Below are 20,533 nucleotides of genomic sequence, written 5' to 3'. Positions count from 1 at the left end.
GGAAAGGTTCATTCACCCTTCCCATCTGTCCTTGTCCCCACTGGGGCCTCAGTGGGCTCCAGAACTGGCAGACAGTGCAGGCTCTGGTCCGCGGGACACAAGGAGGGGTCGGGGTGGAGTCTATCCCTGCAGACATGGCATCTGTCCTTGTAGGGAGGGAGCATCCAGGTATGGTGCTGGCCAGCAGCTAGCCCACCTTCTGGAGCACTGGCCGGAGTTACCAGTAGGGCTGGGGGCCTCTGATGAGAAACATCCCTCCACCTCCTCCCATCTGCCTGGAGTGGTAGACAGGCCCCAATGCATGCCTATTCTCATCATTCCTGCCCAGGGGCTGTGACCTGAGGGCCACCCCATCCTTGGGTCTCAGTCCCTTCCTCCTTCCTCTCTACTGTCTGTTCTGGGAGAGGGGCTTCAGCAGGGAACTGAGATATGGGGGCACCAGAACCATCTGGGCCCAGAGGAGGGGCTGGTGGGGAGGGTGGAAAGCTCCCAGGTCCTTGAAGCCACCAGGAGCTATCCAAGTGCCCACGTGCATGTGGAGGGGGAGGCACTACTCAGTTTATTTCAATAAACGCTTACGATGTGCCAGAGACCTTTCAGTCTGCCCCAGCTGGGGGCTGGGCTGGGCCCCAAGTGTGTGTGTGGGGCAACAGGCCGATCACTGGGTGCTGCACTGTCAAGTGTTCTGAATGGATGGTGACAGCCGCTGTTGTACCTGTGGCATGTGTGTGTCGTGTCCTGAGCTGCGATGGTGCCTGGAGCACGTCCTGTGTTGGTCACAGGGACTGCAGACTGCGTGTGTTTGTACATATGGATCTCCCTCCCCCAGGAAAGCAGCCAAGCCACTGTCTCATTCGATCTCTTCTTTACTGTGGATGTCACTGTCACCATTATAGCCACTGGGAGGAACACACAACTTTAACCCCTTGTGTGCTAAGGGGAAGGGTGGGGGCATTCGGGGCTATAAAACTATGTACACAGAACATTCTAGGGAGGAAGCCACCCTGAGCACGTGTGTGTCCGGGCACAGTGGGAGTTGGGGTCTGGACTTAGGGGGACCTGGTGGGTTTGGGGCAGGCAGGTGTATGCATGTGAAGACATGCAGGGGAAGGGTTTGGGAGGTGGCAGAAACATTGCTGGGGCCACTTGCGGGCTTTGAGCAGCTTGGCTGGGCGGCTGACCTCTGGGTCCTCCCAGGTTCCTCAGCTTTAGGGGTGAGCCCCAGGTGAGAGACCCCTCCCTCCTAACCTTGACCTTAAACTCAGAGCAGAGGGAGAGACTGCAGGACCAGGTCCCTGCCAGGGACCTCACTACCCCTGATCTGGAGGGTACCCAGTCCCTTTCTAACATTGACACTGGACCTGGGCCAGGGTACCAGCAAGGGCCAGGGGAATAAGGCAAGCCAGGACATCCGCTTGGGAGGTCAGGGCTGTGGGGGGCAGTGTGGGAGACCTAGGACCCCGGCAGAGAAGTGGCAGCTCTGGGCTCAGAGCAGAGGCCTGCCATGGAAACATATCACTGGGACACCCGATCAGGATGGAGACATCCCCCAATCCTTAGGCACGGTCCACAGAGACTGAACCCAGGGAGACCACTAGGGGTCACCATGGACACAAAGATTGGCACTTAGGGGCCACCACAGACGGATCACCGCAGTGATGTCCACAGAGACAGAAGCTGGTCATCAAGGAGAGCCTCCCCCCACCTGGGGGGGATGGGGAGGGTCACCATGGTGGCCGGTCCCAGAGACAGCAGTCCATCCTCTTGGGTGCAGATGAGTGGATGGCCTTTAGCTGACACGGTAGGTGGAAGTGTTCTTGGGCTCTGTGCTGGGCACACACCAGTCGCCGGCCTCCTGGATGGTCTGGTAGTGGCGCCAGGCTGACTTGTTGTAGACGGGTAGGCGCTCCACTGAGTCCGTGGACAGGGCCTGGAGGGCAGCAGGGTTAGCCTCTCCCGCTTCCCTGCGCCTTGCCCACTGTCTGGCAGACCACCCTTGCCCCAACGTGAGCTCTGGTGACTACTGACTGTGGCCCACACATCAGCCACCCAGGTGCCAGACACTGGCTGAGACAACTAACCCAGAAAGACCCATGAAAGGGTCTGTCCCTCCTGTGGCTCACTTCTGCCGATTCAAAAAGGGTGCTCACTCCAAGGGTAAGGGAGAGCGAGGGAGGAGGCTGGGCTGTGTGACCTTGAACAAGGTCACCAACTCTGGGCCTCAGTCTCCCCCTGAGCTGAATGACAAGTTCTCTGTGGTTCCCCACCTTCCTTCTGAGTCTGACAAGTCAAAGGTTCCCAGGACAGGGGTCGTAGTCATGCGCCATGACTCCCTGAAACTGCCTGCCAACTTGGGGGTCTGGTGGTTGGGGAACTGCAGCTTTGCTCTGATTCTCAGTCCGGAATCAGGGAAAGATTGGAGGGATGGAAAAGACACCTAAAAGGCCAATCCTGCCTGACCTGTCAGCAAGCCTCCCCTCCAACCCCAGCCAGGCTCTGCCCTCACCTTGAGATAGATGACAGCGTCGGTCCCAAAGCCCTCCATGGAGAAGAGCTGCAGGTCCCCCTGGAAGTACTTGGCATAGAGGCGGGAAATGGGGAGCCCGTACCCGAAGCCAGCCTGCAAAGGGGCAGGAAGGGAGAGCGATGAGACGCTGGCGCCTGGAGCTGCAGGGATGGTGTGCTGAGTGAGGAATGCTGAGCTGGGGTCATGCAGTGGGACTCCTGGAACTGGGGTGTGGAGGGGACATGAGAAAGGGACGGATCTGAGGCAAGATGTGGGCCATGGAATGAGGGAAATCACTGGCAGAGGGAGGGAGGAAGGCTGCAGAGCATGTTGGGGGTAGGGAGCAGCAGGCAGGGCAGGGAGAGGAGCTCTGGAAGCCAGGGGTCTGGGCAGATCACGAGACTCCTCTTAGTCTCAATTTCCCACACCCAGCCTTGCCTACTCCGTTGGGTATGGACAGGGAGGTGAGGTGAGTTGAACAATACTGAGAGAGGTGGTAACCTTATGGAGAGATAGAGGGGCAGGGAGAACTGAGGCAAGGTAACAGACAGGCACCTGCAGATAGGGAGGTGGGTGCAGACTGGGGAGAGATGGGAGGAGCAGGGAGGCCCAGCAGACTGACATCACACATGGCCACACGAGGATGGAGAGACCATGGGAGACAGGGAAGCAAGAGATGGGGAAGAGAGACAATTTGACAAAAAGAGACGAAAAAAACAACAGGCATTCTTTGGGAGGTGGTGGAACTGGAGTGCAGCCGTCTCACCAGTGGGGTTCCCCCGGTGCCAGGCTGGGGCGTGGGTGCCGTGGAGTACATGTAGCTGAAGAGTCGCTCGATCTTCCTCAAGGGGACACCCCCACCTCGGTCACTCATCTGGGGAAGATGGGACATGTCAGGGGCTCTCCAGATCTCAGTTTCCTCCACACCCCACCCCTGACCTTCTCATGGTCTTCCTTACCCCCAGGGTCTTCCCTAAGCCCACCTCCTGGCAGGAGAAAAGTCTCTACCCCACACTCTCTGGACCCCAAAGTCAAGGGTCACATACTTTGATGGAAAGATCTTCCTCGCCCAGGGCCACCATGACCTTGATAGGTGGGAGAGTGAGGCTGGATTCATGGCTTTCCACAGTTGCTCGCATGGCATTCTGTGCAGGGAAGGAGGTAGGAGATGGGTGAGTGCAGCCTAGCCTTGACTGCCCCCCATCCCTCACAAAGGACCACCCCACAGCCTCCTCACCTTGAAGAGTTCAAAAAGCATGTGGTAGAGGTGGGAGGGGACATAGACCATGTGAATTGGCTGTTTGGAGTTGGATGCTGCCAGGGAAGTCAAGACCAAAGATCAGGAAATTGTTAAGAGGTGAGTGAATGGTGAATGTAGCCCCCAGCACTCAACCACCATCCAGTGTCCATCCATCTGCTCATTCACCCATCCATCTATCCATTCATTCAGTGTCCATTCAACTATCTATCCATATGCAATATCTGTTCCAGTCCCATACAGTATCCATTATATAATGTCTGTTTGTCCATCCATCCATCTATCCATCCATCCATCCATTCATCAATCATATCCATTCAACATCCATTCATTCCTCTGTCTACCCATTCAGTATCCATCCAACCATCCTTCAGTCTATGCATCTGTTCAAACATCTATCTTTCTCATCTATCAATTTATTCAGAGCACAGAGCCATCCTTTGATTCATCTATCCATCTATCCATCATTCATCTACTCCGATAGTATCTGTCTATTCTATATCTAGTCTACTAGCATTCATCTGGCTACCAGAATCTCCTGGAATGCTTTTTCACCTAGGGGAAAGGGAAGGGGGCTGCCCAGATGTTCCTGACACCAGCATCCTACTTCCCAAGAATCAGTCTATCTCAGAGAGTTTCTTGGTTTTAGGGACTGAGTGTCTTTTCCTGTTGCCTGGCACAGTGCTTTGTATGCAGCAGCAGCTCACTAAAGGAGCAATGGATCAATAAATGAAAGGATCTCAGGTCCTGTGCTGGGCAGTGGAGACATAAAGATGAATAAAATTCAGCCCTACACTTTTGGAAATTCAAGTCTAGACAGAGAAATGCACAACTGACTTTCACATTAGCTGTTGTACCTAGAGCTGTGTGCTAGGTCCTGGGCTTTGCCCTGGGGACCCTGAAATTAAGTGGCCTGCCTTTTGGTCTCTGCCCCTAAGTAATTCAAACATGCAATATACAGAGATACACCTGGGGCAGGCGGGTGCCTAACTGGCTTCTCTGGGAGATCCAGGAAGGCTTTTCAGAGGAGCTGGACTTGAACCAGGTCTTAAGGGAAGGCTAGGATATGGGCAGCGTGACGTCCAGGTACAGGGGCATGAACACTTCAGGTTTCTGGCACGCAGGCCTGGGGTGGCTGAGGAGCAGGTGGGTGATGGGGAGGGTAGAGGTCATTTCCAGGTCCCTGGTCCTCTCCCCTCTGCCCCTGGTTCATCAGCAAGTCCTGGCCCCTTCACCTCTAAGATCCAAGATCCAGTCCATTTCCTTCTTTCCATCTCTGCTACCTTCCCCTCCCCTTGCCTGGATCCTGCAATGACCTCCTAACTGTTTTTCCTGTGTCCTCTCCTGCCTCCTCCAACCTCTAAATATCTTTAGAATGGAAGTCAGATCCTGTCATTACCATCCTTCATACCCTCCAGTGGCTTCCTCTTGCTCTCAAAATTCCAGCTCCTGTCCGTGGCCCATGGGCCCTGCACACCTGTCTCTTTCTCTCACCCATCACACCTTCAATCTCCCACCCCACCACCCTGGTCCTTCTGGTCCTCGATTACCCCATCCAAAGTAGGAACACCCTATAGCCAACCTCTTGTATCCATTATTTCTTTTCTTCCTTTAGTAACAGAAGCCTCTGTCCCTTAAAGTTTTAACTGGTACAGGACTGCCCAGCTAGAGACTAAATTCCCAGCCTCCCTTGCAGCCGGGAAGAGCCAGGAGACTTAGGGAAGTGATATGCTCAACTCTTGGGCCCTGCCTTTCATTGTCATGTTACCCCGTTTTATTTCCTTCCTGTCACTTATCATGATCTGAAATTACCTTGTTTATTATTCGTTCATTGCTTAAAGGGCCCCCGTTCCCCAACCTCCCCAGTACCAAGAATGTAAGCTCTGTGGGAACAGGGACCTTGCCTGTTTACTGCTTGATAAATATTTCCCAGATAAACCAGTAATAACAATAATACAACAATAGCTCGGCTTCTCCCTCATCCAGGCAACAATTCATTTCCTGACTCCCGCTTCACTTTCCTCTCTTGTGCCCCCAGCCCTGAGACAGACAGACAGACAGACACAGCCTCACTTACTCACCATTGATCTCCTGGATCTCCAGGTCGGGTGAGGCCATGTAATACTTGTCACACAGGAGCTTGGCCATGTCATAGGCATCTGAAAGAAGTCAGGGGCCATTCAGGGAACAGGGGGCTCCCCCCAGCAGCCAGTCCTCTTGGCACAGACACAAGGTGTCATCAACATTATACCCAAGGAGATCTTGCCCCCTCCCCCTGGGGAATGGGTCACCCTCTGGCCAGGTAAGCTCGGAGGGGTCACTGGGGCACCTCTGTGGGTCAGGCACGGTGGGGACGGCTTACCTTTCACCACCTCAGAGACGTTGCAGTTGGGGTCGATGCTGCCGATGTGTTTGGGGTGTGCTGGGTTGGTGCTGCCATCAAAGATCAGGGCTGCGGGCAGGAAGGGAGGGCGCTGCTGGTGGGGGCACAGAGCCTGCCTCACTGCTGCCTCGTGCCCTGGCTCCCCAGCTCTCCACTTCTATTCCTAACCCTCCTGCCATCTGGCCCCGACCCCTCTAACCCCGGCTCAGGCCATTTTTGGACCTTTGTAGGCCTGAACAATTCTTCTCTGAAGTCTTGTCCCCACACATCCCATGTTACATTTATCCCTCTCTTTTGCTATACGTTTAAAAATAATTTTTACCATCTTGGGTTTGAAATTATTTGAGTATGAGGAACTTATCATAGTGAAGACTTCTGGAATGAGAAACTCTAGACAACAACCCGTTTCTGAGTGTAACAAGAGTTTACACACAGAGAGGTGACAGAAGTTTGCATTCTGTAAACATCTGAACAGCCAATGTGCCCGCCGCGCCCGCTCACTGTGCTGGTTGATGAGCATGCGGATGGATATGCGGCTGAGGTAGAAGCGGTCCAGGAAGTACTGGATGTTCTGGTTGGAGACGGGGTCGTCGCCGTAGGCGTCCTTGTACTCCAGCACGCCCTGCGCCATGGTGGGCACCACGTCGTTGTGGCGGTTTCGGATGGTGACCAGGGCATCGGTGAACCTGTGGAGGGTACAGACACTGGCCGCCACCCCACCCCAGCCCTGGGACACCCTCAGACTCTCCCCACTCTGACTTCCTCTCCACAGTGTCTTCACCCACTTGATTATTCTGAGCCCACTCCTCCCAGAACCCACCCCGAATCTCCCACCGCCTGCTTGACAGCCTGGGAGCTCTGCAGGGGCAGGGCCTGGACCCCCCAGCAGACTCAGGGCACACCAAGGACGGGGGCTGTTTCCCCGTCAGACTGGATATCCATTTCTGCCCCCAGGGCTGTGACCTACACCTGCCCACCCCCCCACCCCCCGGCCAGGGCCTCACTCACTGACTCAGGGTACGATGGTCCTCAGGGTCCTTGTCCAGGAACTCCATGATGTCCAGGAGACTCTGGACATACCTGTGTGTGGGAAGGGGAGGGGACATCGCTTCAGCTCGGGGCCGGGACCCTTCCCGCCCAACCCCACTTCTGTTCTGCGCCTCCAGTGGGCACCACGCTGAGCTGGGCTGCACAGCAGACAAGCTGCATCACCGATTTTCTCCCTCCACTCAGTCTGAACATGAGCCTCCCCGACAACATAGTAGGCTATGCAAGGAAACCTCTGATTTGTAGGTTCTTAGAGCACTTTTGCCTTGGAATCCTACAACAGCAGTCTTCCAAGGGGCTGAGTGACCACCCCCACCACTGGTCTCCTGGATTAGGAGACTGAGGCACAGGCTGAGCAGGGGAGGGCCTGCCCAAGGCCAGCAGTGAGAGAAGGCTGGGGCAGGGCACTCAACCTCCCTGGGCCCTTCCTGGAAACAGATCTTTATGTCAGTTCTGCAAGGCTGTCACTGCATCCCGTGGGGCACAGGTGGCGGCGTGGCCAGTGGAGGGCTCTCACACAGTAGGCGTTCAGTGAGGGAGGTAATAGCCTCACACCCTCTGGGCCCGGGCTGAGTGGGCAGGTCTGGGCTGGGCCCCAGGAGCTGTGCAGTCTGCCTAGGAAACTGGATTTTAAATGGGTGGGAAGGCTCGGGGGTGGGGTGGGCATGCCCAGCTTGACACTGGGTGGGACTGGAGCCCATGGAGAGCCCAAAGGGGCCGGGGCTGGCCAGACAGCGCCCACCTGGAGCCACTGTCCCCTGCCCTGCAATGTGTGGCAGGACTCCCACGGCTCCCCTGCTAACACGCTCGGCCCGCAGCTCGGGCTGGGGAAGGCAGAGAGCTGAGCTTCTCTCGGGCAGAAACACTGCCAGCCAGCAGGAAGGAGGGGCTGCGAGAACCCTGAGTGGGGAGGGCCCCTGGGGCCTAACAGGCTCTCTGGAGAGGGCCCCCCACAGTCGGAAGCAGTCCGATGCGCACAGTGCTCCTGCACCGCGTAGTGCTGGGCTGCTCCAAGTGCTCACCCGCTGGGCCCGCGGTTCCCCCCGCCCGAAGCGCTCTGCCCCTTCACCTCCTAACTGCTATTCTTCCCTCTCTTGCTCAAGCCAGTAGAGAAGAGGGTGGAAGAGCTAGCTTTGGAGCTGCCTCTGCTCCCAGCTTTGGGCTTTTCCAACTTTGAGCTGTGTGGCTCTGGGTAAGTCATGGAACCTCTCTGGGCCTGAGTTTTCTCATCAGAAAAAGAGAGGGTCTTGTACCTACTGCTATCACTACTTTTTGGTGAGAAATATGATAATTAACACAGTGCCCAGCACATAGCGAGCACTCTCTAAATGTCTGTTCTTGACATGAGCCGTGGTTCAAACAGTGTCAACAGCTGAGTGCACCCTCTGAGTCCCCAGGTGGCACGTGACGCACTCCTCCCAACTGGGCACAGGCTCTGAATCACACCGTGTTTGACTCTTTCATGCTCTGGACAGCCACCAGTGGCAGGAAGGGGGCTGTCCCAGCCCTGCTGCTCCTGCCTGCCCTCCCCACCCAGGGCCGGGCACAGTGCCCGGCAGGAGGCATCACACTCACGGCAGGGGGAGCCCAGAGAGCAAAAGAGACCAGCTTCCCCTCAGTACCCTCTCCCCATCAGACAATCAGAGTGGCCCTCCTACGGCCTCACCTCGGGCTCCCTGGAGACTAACAACAGCTGGCACTTACCCAGTCACTGTCAGTGCCCACCTGCGTTCACAGTCTGCACAGGGTCTCTCATTTCCCAGTAGCCTTCACAAGCATGTGGTATTTCCCCTTTGTGCAGACAAGGAAACCAGCTCAGAGAGGGCAGGTAATATGCCCCAGGCCACACAGTAAGCAGCTGCGCTGGGATTCAACCCAGGTTGGTCTGATGCCAAGTCTACATCACATGGCCAAGTGCTCACTGTCTACACCTGTCCTAACAGTGATGCTGCTGGTGTCGATGGTGAGGGCAGCCAGCATTTACCGGCCTTGTGCCAGGGCTCTGCTCTGTGCTTACCTGTTCCCCAACTTTAACCTCCACAATCCCCTGTGGGGTGGGCGCTACAGCTCCACCCATTTTACAGTTCACTGAGCTGGGACTCTCTCTCACAGGCCTGTGTCACTCCACATCCCCCGTCCCCTGATCATGCCCACAATAAAGCTTCATGCTCACATGATTCTTAGAGGGAGAAGGGATCTGGGAAGAGGACCTGTAAGGATGCAATGCTGGACACAGGTAGAGAAGGAAAGGGAGGAGACCAGCTGAGTGGGGGCCAAGCGGAGAGGGAGGGGGTGGGAGCTGGGGGGCCTGAGCAGCTGGGCCGGGAGTAGGGCAGGGACAGACTCCCTGCACCCGGCCCCGCCCTGGGTAGGGTGAGAGCTCCAGCTGCTGGCACCGCCCCTCTGTGGCTGCCTAATGAACCCTGAAGGGCAGAATGGGGGCCAGGTCACATGGCCAATGAAGCAGAGCAAAGGGCACCAGGATAGACTGGCACCAGGCAGTGCCTGCGAGCACGGCTATGAGGAGAGCTGCCAGCCTCAGGCCTCCGGCTCCGGACTGTGAGGCAGGGTTCAAAGCCTCCGCCTGTCTCCCTCTCAGGGCCATTCCTTCAGGGAAGTGGACCTGGGTGTCCTCTTGGAAGAGAGAAGATGACAATGATTCTTCCAGGGGAACCTCGCCTTGGACTGAAGCCCACCATGGGCCTGGCAGACCAGACCTCATCCTTGGGCCAGATCTTGGCCCTAAAAAGGGAAAGACACTGGGGAGGGAGTGATGCTGGCTCCTGGGCTGCCCACCCCAGAGGGCCAGAGAAAGAGCTGAGCTTAGACACGGTTGGTCTGGATCAGTGGTGCCATGACAGAGGCGTCTCCTGCCCTCGGCCAGGCAGAGCAGGCAGTGGGGCCCAACGTGACGCCTTAGGGAAGGCCTGGCCTGCTGACCTCAGCGGTGAGCAAGGCTGCCCACGACTCTGGGGTGAGACCTGGAACTTCCTCCCCCGACTCAAGGTAACGTGGAAGCCTCGAACCCTGCCTTCTAGAGATTTCTAGCTAGTCCAGAGCCCTGGATTTGAGAGGTAGGAGGGGTGGAATTAGGGGAGAGGCAGAGAGTGCATGTGTGTGTGTGTGTGTGAGAGAGTGTGAGTGTATGTGGGTGTGGGCGTAGGGATGCTGGAATGAGTGTGTGGTGATGGGGAGGAGGGGTGCACAGGCTTGTGTGGGGGCAGAGGGAGCACTGAGTGAGTAGGGGAGTGAGTGTGCGTCTGTGGGTGTGTGCGTGTGTATGCACCGTGCACTAGTGTGTACAGCTGCGGGGGACAAGGGCTGTGAGCAAGGCGGAGGCCCTGTGAGGGGGGAGAGCTGACCGATGTGGGAGCTGCTTGTGGAAGGGTGGCGGGCGCCGCCCTGAGCCAGGCCGACTTGGGTCCTGCTGTTGGTTGTGCTCTCAAAAGGCCACTGAGCCTCTCACGTCTGCATCTGTGAAGTGGGGCTGGAAGCAGCAGGCACTTGGTAGGACCGCAGCATGGACTAGTGATGACGTGGGTGGCTAGTCTCCACTCTGATTAGGTAAGAGGTATCTGAGGGATTTAGTGGCAGGATCTGGCTAAAGGCCCAGCAGTGGGCCTGGCGCGGAACAGGCCCTGGGTGTCCAGAACTCGTGCGTGGTCATTCTTTTCCAGGACAAGGACTGGTTTGGGGTGCACACACCTTGCTGATAGACAAGAGAGGTGCAGGAGAAGGTGCTGGCCATACCACCTCCCGCCCCTTTCCCTGCAAGCCCTGCAAAGACCCTGTAGGTGACAGGAGTGACTCACTGTCATCTAATTCTACTCTGCAACTCCATTTCTTACACGTACATCCTGCGGACTGCACACCCCTCTTCAGGCTGTCTGTCTCCTTTCTCTCCTGAGCACTGTCAAGGTTACTCCTTCTGTGCCCCCGTGACACCAGCCGTCAAACCCATCTCGGTAAAGAAAATCTACTTTCCCACTGACTTGCTCTACGAGCTCAGAGATCTCTGACTGCAGGTCACTGCCCCAGCATGCGGCACTTCCCTTTCCCTTCGAGATCGCAGCCTCCAGATCACACAGCCTGGGATGAAATTCTGGCTCGACCACTGATGCCCTGAATGAGCTCAGACAAGTTTCTTAATCTCTCAGAACCTCAGTTTCCTCATCTATACAATGGGAATAACAAGGCCTACTTCATAACTTTGTTTGTTGTGAAGGTTAAATGAGTTATTAGGGGGACACACTTGGAACAGGTCCTGACGGCCAGCAGGCCCTCCACGTATATCCACTTCTGTCATTGTCATCGTGACCATTACTACACGGGCTAAGAAAACCTGGAGGTGCTGCCGCCCACAAGCTCAGGCACATCATTTGTGTTTAGAGTTGTCACTTTCACATCCAGCAGTGACATCGGACCTTTACAAACAGAATGGACCCCACTTTACAGAGAGGAAAGCCGACGCTCAGAGAGACCATGTGCCTGGGCAAACAGCAAGCGTCCAGCAAGCAGCAAAGCCAAGCCTTGCAGTCAGGCACACCGAAGCCACACTCGGGGCTTTCCGCTACCTTCCAGTCACCTCCAAAACAGGATCCCACTACACCAAGTCTATCCACCTGAAATCATTTATCAAGAGTGTACGGAGCCAGGAATTCTTCATTTGCCCACAGTAATTCCTGCCTACAACCTCTCCCCTAGGTGAGTAGAAACTCCATTAGCTGTTACCACGTATTAACTATTACCACTACTACTACTAATAGCATTGGCACAGGACTTGCCCGTTTCCCAAAGGAGAGGTTTCGCTCCTTACTCATTAGATTCTGAGGCTAGTGGCCCTCTTGTAAGTCTCCCTGGTAGGTTGTCCCCCTCCTCTCATGCAAACTCTGCCCACCTCCACTGCCTCCATCATCCAGGCTGGCAGGTGGTTCTCCTGGAGAGAGGGAGGTCTGCCCTCTCTCACAGTCAGGTGCCTTGTCCCTGTCAGGAAGTCCTTCCTTCCCTCAGACCACAGTCTCTCTCGCTGCATCTGATGCCCATTCTCCGGAAACAACCTCAGCAGGCTGTCTCTTCACTGTCAGCACCCTCTAGCAAGCAGTACTTGGCCTGCTCTCCTCTAAGTGGAACCATCCACTGGGAAGTGTTCTCTCTTGTCTAACTTCACTCCCTCCTGCTGTTGCTTGACATTACTCACTTCCCATCTTTGAGGGAAGAATGAGGTCAGGCCAAGCCCCCACACATGTAACTGATTTTCAGGAAGGGGCTCTGTGGGGCCCAGGGCATCACAGGCAGTTCAGCAGCTCCCTGCCCTCCCTCCCTGCATCCTCTGACTCTCCTAGGAACACACTGTCCAGGGAGAGGCCTGAGAAGCCCTGCCCCGGAGTCAGGGACCAGCTGGAGAGGCAGCTAGGTCACTCAGCTGGATAGAGCTGGAGGAGGCTGGGGACAACAGATGGCACCTTCTGTCTCCTCCCCATGCCTTCCACACTGCCCGATGGCAGGAAATGCCGGTTGGCTCAGAGGTCCTGGACCTCTAAGGGACAGGGCCCAGCAAGGGGTGACCTCGTTGGGTTACATGAAAATCGGGCTCTGCCCTCCCCGTCCCTCCCTTGCCAGCTTGCACTAACAGCACTATGTCCACAAAGCCTGTGCTCAGATGCTCTAGCTCGGCCCTTTCCTGCCTCCACACCTTTGCACAAGCAGGGGCTTTTTTTTTTTAATTGAAGTACAGTTGATTTACAGTGTTTCAGGTGGATAGCAAAGTGATTCAGTTACATATACATGTATTCTTTTTCAGATTCTTTTCCATTATACGTTATTACAAGATATTGAATGTAAGTCCTTATGCTATACAGTAGATCCTTATTTACCTATTTTATATATAGTAGGCCCCACAACTTTCTGATTCAACTAAAATTCATTGTGCACAGACCACGTGCCTAGCCTTCCCTTATCCTCATTTAATTAGAATGAGTTATGCATTTGCATATCCACGCATAGAAAAAGGATGGAAAGGCACCAGTCAAACCTTATGAAACCTTAACAGTGTTTGTTTAAGGGGTGGAGGGTAGTGGTTGGCATTCTCTTTTATCTACTTTTCTGTGTTCTCCAAATGTCAAAGTGAACATGTTATAATTCTGCAACGAAGTAAAAAAAAAAGTCAATGTTATTTTAAAATAATATTTTGATTTTAATTTAAATAAAACTAACTCTTTAGCAGCTCACTGCTCCTACCACTGACTATGTAGCTCTTAGTTTGCCCTCTTTTATTCTCCCTGTGAGATGGTGGGCTCCCCGAGGGCAGCTGCCGCCGCCGACCTCCTAGACCCAGCACAGCACTGGGCTCCAAGTAGATGTGGACACCCTAAACCCAAAAGAAAACCACAGCTATAGCCAGAAGAACAGGCAAAAGATTTCTGCACACGTGCCACTGAAGACCAACCATCATTAGCCATTTACATGCCCAGTGACAGAGCAAATTGTTGTTTATATTCTTCATGTGACTGGCCTTTGGCTAATGCCATTCAGTTACTTATCCCTGGACAGGGTTTTTGTTTACTGAGGATTTCTCCCTGCTAGTGTTGCTCTGTGCAATAAACTTTCGATCTTTGCCCATCCAAAGCTCTCTGGGGTTGGTACTGTGCCATCTCTGGGCCTATTTGAGTGTTTTCCAACATCCCAAACCGGCTGACTTGTTTGGATTATATAATGTGAAGACTCGCTTCTTCCTGTTTCAGTTTCCCACAGTTACCCCAGGTAAATATTATCCAACAGGTGCTGCGGTTTCAGGACCAGGGCTGATGGCAATTGCTGACGTTAGCCTGATTTGGGGTTTTGGCTGTGAAAATGATGGTTTTCTAGGTGGAACCTGGCGGATCCTGGCTTTCCAGAGAATGGAAGCTGGTATGTATGGACCTGTCCCACAGACATGGAAGCCAGGAGCTTGGTCTTTGTCCCTGCCCTGGCCGAGGACTCCCACTTGACCTTGGGACTTTCCTACCGCTCCGAGCCCATGCCTCCGCTGTCCCCACCTCCCTCAAGGCTGCTGGGAGCAGGGGGCACCTGGCGATGGAATGCGAGGTGCAGAGACCTAGCCAGGGGTCTTACCAGCTCTGTACCAGCTGCACTGAGGGTGTGCTCAGCACCCGGTCAGGAAGCAGGTTGATCTCTTTCATGATGTTGGCCAAGCGCACAGGCAGCTCCTGCCTGAGGAAGGTGAACGAGGTTTTCTCACAGGCATTGCTGGACCCTGGTGGGAGAGGGAAGGGTGAGCCCACACAGTCGCAAACCACTGGAGCCAGAGGACATCTTGGGGGTCAGGTTGACTAAATCTTTCATTTCCTGAGGGTTCAGAGAAGAGACCAGGGGCACAGGACAAGGCGTCTCTCCTGATCCCTACGGTGCACCAACCACCGCACCACCCAGCCTAACCCTTAGGGAGGCTGCATCTTCCCCATACCCCCAGCTGAACCCCGCATGCCTTCAGCCACAGAGGCCAGGGCCACCCCGGGCCAACTGGGAGCTGCCTCCAGCCCAAGCTATCTCACTTCTCTTTCTTTTCCTCAGAGCAGACACGAACTTTGGTCCAGCTGGGCAAAAGAGCCTGGGAAACCCATCCCTACCTTAGGATAAGCTCCCCCTGGCCGAGGGGAGCTATGCCTGGACCTCCACAGCTGCAGGGTCCCGGTGTCATCTCTGGCCCAGCTGGTCTTTAGGGCTACGGTAGAGTTGCCCATACATTAATGCCCACCCACCTGTGAGGTAGACAGGGCCTGAGAACTGGGGTCCAATACCTCAGTCTTTGCCCTGGCTTCACGATAAAGAGGGGATGGAGAACTGAATGAGGCCATGGCCCAGAGTCAGGAGGTTCTGGTCCAGGTTCTGCTTCCAACTCTGTCACCCAGGGCACGTTGTCATCCTCTGAAGGTCTGTTTCCCCCACTAAACTCCCAGTGGACCAAACCCTACTGTGAGTCCCTCCCAGCTGTGTAATGGGGGTCCAGTCAGGACGGGACAGCTGCTAGGGGCTGGGACTGGGCTTTCCTACATGGAGGGCGCAAACAAGGCAGGGGGGCAGGCAGACAAGTCCTGGGGAACAGGTGCCCTATGTTCTGGCTGCCACCTCCCCACCCCCTCCCATCAGTGACACAGCTGTAACCTGAGCCAGGCACTGTTTCCTCAACTCTTGAGAGACCTGGGTATTCCCTCCTAATCCCCAGCTGGCACCATGGAAATACTGTATGAACAGACAGGAACCACACAATGCCTGTTTCAGTCGCCACGCTGGCACAGTCTTGCTCTTGTTCCAGAGCTAACCCCAGAATGCGATCGGGGCCCAGGAACCCAGGGCAGCCAAGGGTGGGTACAAGCCGCCTGACTCCATCTCATGGTGCCCCAGGCCTTTGCTCAGCGGGGGACAGACGGCCAGGCCGCAGCAGATTTGATCTTCAAGTGTCCTTGCCCACTGGGACAGCTGGGGGCCAGATCCTCCAGTGGTTTGAGGTGTACTAGTCAGGGCCTCTCCTGTTGACTCTTCTGAAAGTGCCCCCTTCCCTCACTGACCCCATGTCTAGGCCAGGTCTCCTTCCAGATGGCTGCACCTCCCAACCCTGCCTTGTTACTCCCACCAGCATCGCTCCCATTCTCTCTCTGACCCTCACTCTTCCAGTCACCAGAACAACCTCCAGTAACCCTTTAGTGCCTGGATACATCCTACTCCCTTCCTGCCCTAACATCACCGCCTCACTGCCCATTCCTCTCCAAGACCCCTCACAAAGCCTGGGAAGACACTTTGGACCCCTCCTTTTCAGTGCCCTCACTTCCCCGCTAACAATCCAGTCGAGAGCATCTTCAGCCGGGGTGCCCTTAACTCTTTCAAGGACGGCCAGCCCCTGCCTCCCTGTTAACCCTTTCCTGCCTGGATCCCTGCAAGCAACCCTTCCCTGCCACTCAGCCTCCTTTATCCTCCGCATTAACCCTTCCGGCCAGGACCCCTTCATCTCCACCCCCCACCCCCTCTGCGGGCCCCCGCTGTTAGCCGCCTCTCACCCACTCGTACCGAAGTCCAGAAACTGCTTCATGGACAGCGGGGACGGGGAGAATTTGCTAAAGTGCTCGATGTACTTGGGCGCCCCTGCCAGGGACGCATTCTTCAGCAGCGCGCTGACCCAACGCATGGCGGTGGCGGCCGCGCCTCGAGCTCGGGTTCAGACTCCGGTCCTCGCGCGGGCAGCGCCGACGCTCGGCTCGGCCCAGGCCGGCACCGCGCCGCTGAGGCCGCCTCCTCCCTCGGCTCGTCGCGGCGCCCCGACGGCGCCAATGGCGGCTCACAAACAACTCCTGGAGAGCCAATAGTCTCTCGCCCCGGCACGTGGCTGCCGCTGGGCCCGCCCCCTTAACCCCGTGTTTGCCTGGAGCGGCCTGTTGTTGTCAAGAGGCCGCGGCGAGAGCCCGCCTCCCGGGTGTCACTCCGCCCTTTCTTCCTCCGGGCCCGCAGCCTGGGTTAACCCCTCCCTCCCCAGAGGCCCGTTATTCCTCTTCCTCTCACACTCCTTCCTTTCCCCGCTCCCTCCCCGAATCTCCTTCACTAGTCCTCCCTGAGATCGCCCGGGTAGCTTTCAATGCATCCCTTTCCTCCCAAAGCGGCCTGTTTCATTTGTTCTCATCTCCATCTGTTCTCTCAGGAGGCCTGGTGGGTTCCCAGTCCGGATGACAGTATCTGGGACTGTGAATGTTTGCAAACTTCGGGATCAGGATGCGAGACCATGTTAATCCTTTATGTAGACGTGCAGCCACACGCTTGCACAAAGATTCAAGCGGCTCAGGAAAAGACGGCATTTTGCTTTTCTGGTTAAAAAACACGCAGTCAAAACCCTAACTAACGCCTAGCTCGGCGGAGGAAACCCCTACCATCAGTGCTACAAGTGAAGTTTTCAAAACACTTTTATTTTATTATTTTCTACTCGACCTGAGCAAGCAACCCTTTTCGCACTAGGCTTCCTTCGAGAAAGGTCCTGGAAGGTGATTTGTGCTGGAGGTCGGGAGCCCACCCTTCCCCAGCAGCCTGGCTCTCTCGTGGGAACATAGCGCGCCCTCTTGTGGTAGAAAGTGGTATGTCCTGTCCTCGGACTTAGCCCTTTGAAGTGTTTTTCACTGTTGGTCCTGGCCGCACAATCACCAAGTGCCTAATAGGTGCTAGGCTTTGTGCTGGAAACGAGAAACACAGATCGGACTGGGACATGGTCTTTTTCCTGGGTCGTTTCATTTCCCAGTTAGGGAGAGAGCAGCATAAGTAAATAATCAAATGGTTATAACAAAATGCTATTATAGTCAACACTGAACTATGGGCAAGGCTTTACAATGGAAGGGACTTTCTTAGCTGAATGAATAATAACCTATGTACCAGACATTGTTTGCACGTATTATCTCATTTAATTCTCCAGATGCTATTATTATCCCCATTTTATAGATGAAGAAACAGGTTCAGGGGTCATTCTCAACTGAAATCTGAACGTGTTTAGTTCCCTTGCTCACAGCCTTTTGATAGTGCTCCACTTTTTTTTGAAGTTTCCCAGTCCTTACATTTTATTATTTTATTTTTTGAGGGGGATAATTAAATTTGTTTGTTTATTTTTAGAGGAGGTACTGGGGATTGAACGTAGGACCTCCTGCATCCTAGTGCTTGAGCTACACCCTCCCACCTCACCACTTCTTACTGGAGCCTTTCCAGTTCTTACACAAGCTCTCTGGCTTGCTGCTCCAGCCTCATCTCTTCCCATTCCCCTGCTCAGCTCCCAGCCATACTTATCTACTGCCTTGAACCAGTCTCCAAGCTCTAAGCTGTTGCAATGCTGTCTCTTATGTCGGGATCATTCTTTCTTCTCTCTTTCACCTGCCCATTCTTCAGGTCCCTGATGCACTGTTATGGGCTGGGTTATGGGCTCCTTCCACAGTTCCTTAGGCCTCCTGATCTGGCACCATTTTAGCTCTTATCACGCCGAGTGTTAATCATCTGCTGACTCACCTGTCTTCCCAACTAGACTTTAAACTCCATGAGGGCAGGGCTATGTCTGTCTTATTCACTGCTCTGTCTCAGCATCTGGCACAGTGAAGGGAAATGAAGGTGAAAAAAGAAGTTGGGGGTCATCAGGGAGCTATGCCACAAGGATATCAGGGAGGACCAACAAACATCCACCCAGCTAGCAGTTAAGTCATTGATGATGCTGGTGAGTGCAGTCTTCAGGTTGCCCGGAAGAGTATACAGAAAAGTGTATGTAAAAAGCCGAGCCCTGTGTCTGGCACACAGTATATAATCAATAAATGGCAGGTATTACTATTATTGTCAAAATTAAAGTAACAAGGAAAAGGCTGTAATCTCTGAGACTACGTGTAAGAGATTTCCTATGACTCTTCCCTTAGGGCTAGACTTCCATAATAGGGGCTCCGTGCTTGGGTCAAACTCCTCCTGCAGAGACTCCGCAGGATGGTAATGGGAGCGGTGTGGTGTATCAGTCAAGCTAGGTTGGGGGGTGGGAGATAATGAACCCCCAAATTTCCCACTACATGTAAGACACTGGCTGGTTGGGGGGCTCTCAGGGACTCAGGCTGGCAGAAGCTTCATCTTAACACAGGCTGCCGCGGCAGCAGAAGCAGAAGCAGAACTGGGAGAGTCTCATCCAGCAGTTAACTATCTCGGCCCAGAACTGATCCACTTCTCTCCTGCCGGCTACTCATTGGCCAGAATTAGTCACATGGCCTCATCCAACCAGGGGGGCCCAGGAAGTGCAATCCAGCCACGTGCCCAGAAGAGGGAGAATCACTTTATGGGTTCTTTCAGTGATACAACAGCCAAGACCTCTTCTGAAACAGTTTGGAGGTGCTACAGCTTCAAGGAGCTCAAGAAGCTTGGCATTATAAATGGTCCTTTCATAAGAAGTGGGCACTGCTGCATCTCTGCTGGTATCTTTCATGAAAGTATAGCTGAACCAGTCCTGAAAATGACTTACTCGGTGTGTGTGTGTGTGTGTGTGTGTGTGTGTGTGTGTGTGTGTGTGTGTGTGTGTGTATGAGAGAGAGGGAGAAAGAGAGAGAGAGAGGGACAGCAGACTGTGAGTTCTCATCCAACAGGAGATGGGCTGGGCCCCTGGGAAGCTGGCCACAGGAAGTGGTTGCAAAGGACTGGACTGAGATGGACTGAGCTCTGCTTTGACAACCCACACGTGTGTTATTCCTGACCCAGTGAATAACTCAGATTCTGGAAAACAAACTGAAGTTTCCAATGACTGGTTCTGGGAGCTCTGGGTAGGGGCTGGGGTTTTTTCTGGAGAAACTGGACATTTCACTGTCAGTCAACCTGGGAAGGGACAAATCCCAGCACAGAAAGCGGGAGGCGGGTTCTGGTAGAGAGGGTGGAGGGCAGACAGCTGCCACCGGAAGGCAGCTTCAGGAGGGGCCCGGGACAGCGGCCTGGGTCTGTGCACTCTGAGTAGCTGACCCAAGGATCTGTCTCCAGGTTTCTCTGGGTAGTAATTTCCAGCTTTCTGTCTTGCCAAAGGTCACAGCCTTGGGAACAATTCACAGAAGAAATGTGCCACAATTTAGGACAAAGAAGTCATAGGGAAACAGCCTCGCTCCACCCCCCAGGTCTGTGTGGCAGAGATAACCTTGGCACAGAGAAGGCAGTGGAGAACTGGACCTGATATGGTGGCTGTGGGCTGGGTACAGAGCACTCCTGGAGGAACAGCCGCAGACTAGGGCTCCAGGTACTCCTGCCCGGAGGCTGGGGAATGGATACTATGACCTTTCAGCTTTCCCAGTCTTGGGTCACTGGTTCACCTTCTGATCTACTCATCATGGAGCCTAGGGGTGGTCATGGGGAAACCGAGGCAGTAAAGCAGGTTCTTATCTAAATTCAGCCTCCAGACTAGGACTCTCATCTCTCCAGCCAGGCACCCAGCCTCCCTCCATCATTACCCAGGACTACCGGTTTCTATAGCAAAGACGCTTCCTGCCTCTTCCAGACCCTCACACCACCACCTCTACGCCCTCCTCCTTCCCCAGAGACAGTGCACTGTCCACCAAGAAGCCATTTTGGATTCCATCCAGTCTACTCAGGTCTTTCCCCTCCTCAGATGTTCTGGATCTCAGTTACGTGTCTATGACCACCCCTTAGACAGGGGCACCCCTGGGAACAGAAGCAGGTATCTCCTCCACAGAACTTCACCCTCCCAGTGTCTAAGACCCCTGCACCTGGCTTTGTCCACCTGGGGGTCAGCTAGATATCATGATCCATCAGACTGAATGGGGCTGGAAAGGTGGGGGTGGATGGAGGCAGCTGC

General features: G+C 54.7%; 1 protein-coding gene and 1 long non-coding RNA gene across 2 annotated transcripts; one reads left to right on the top strand and one right to left on the bottom strand.

The window, feature by feature from the left end:
- Window positions 1-848: 848 nt before the first annotated feature.
- PDK2 (pyruvate dehydrogenase kinase 2) lies at window positions 849-16,520 on the bottom strand. The gene is made up of 11 exons (XM_032457783.1): window positions 16,255-16,520; window positions 14,305-14,446; window positions 7,156-7,227; window positions 6,649-6,833; window positions 6,127-6,216; window positions 5,846-5,923; window positions 3,744-3,820; window positions 3,553-3,651; window positions 3,273-3,380; window positions 2,507-2,620; window positions 849-1,930 (listed from the first exon to the last, which is right to left on the bottom strand). Exons 1-11 carry the CDS (start codon window positions 16,370-16,372, stop codon window positions 1,790-1,792), a joined length of 1,224 nt encoding a protein of 407 aa, XP_032313674.1. The 5' UTR covers window positions 16,373-16,520; the 3' UTR covers window positions 849-1,789.
- On the top strand, window positions 9,722-13,437 carry LOC116656834. Its single transcript, XR_004311825.1, has 2 exons — window positions 9,722-10,200; window positions 11,077-13,437. It is a non-coding gene; the product is annotated as an uncharacterized LOC116656834 (long non-coding RNA).
- Window positions 16,521-20,533: the final 4,013 nt, after the last annotated feature.

The sequence above is a fragment of the Camelus ferus genome, chromosome 16 (genome assembly GCF_009834535.1).
Source record: "Camelus ferus isolate YT-003-E chromosome 16, BCGSAC_Cfer_1.0, whole genome shotgun sequence".
In the NCBI taxonomy this organism is placed as follows: domain Eukaryota; kingdom Metazoa; phylum Chordata; class Mammalia; order Artiodactyla; family Camelidae; genus Camelus; species Camelus ferus.
Note: the sequence above shows the minus strand (reverse complement) of the source record. Positions and strands in the feature narration are given on the sequence as shown.

Coding starts and splice junctions, on each gene's coding strand:
- PDK2 (XM_032457783.1), bottom strand. CDS start 16,372: ATGCGTTGGGTCAGCGCGCTGCTGAAGAATGCGTCCCTGGCAGGGGCG. Junction 3,652..3,743: donor TGCTTTTTGAACTCTTCAAG/GTGAGGAGGCTG, acceptor TTCCCTGCACAG/AATGCCATGCGAGCAACTGT. Junction 2,621..3,272: donor GCACCGGGGGAACCCCACTG/GTGAGACGGCTG, acceptor GCCCCTTTGCAG/GCTGGCTTCGGGTACGGGCT.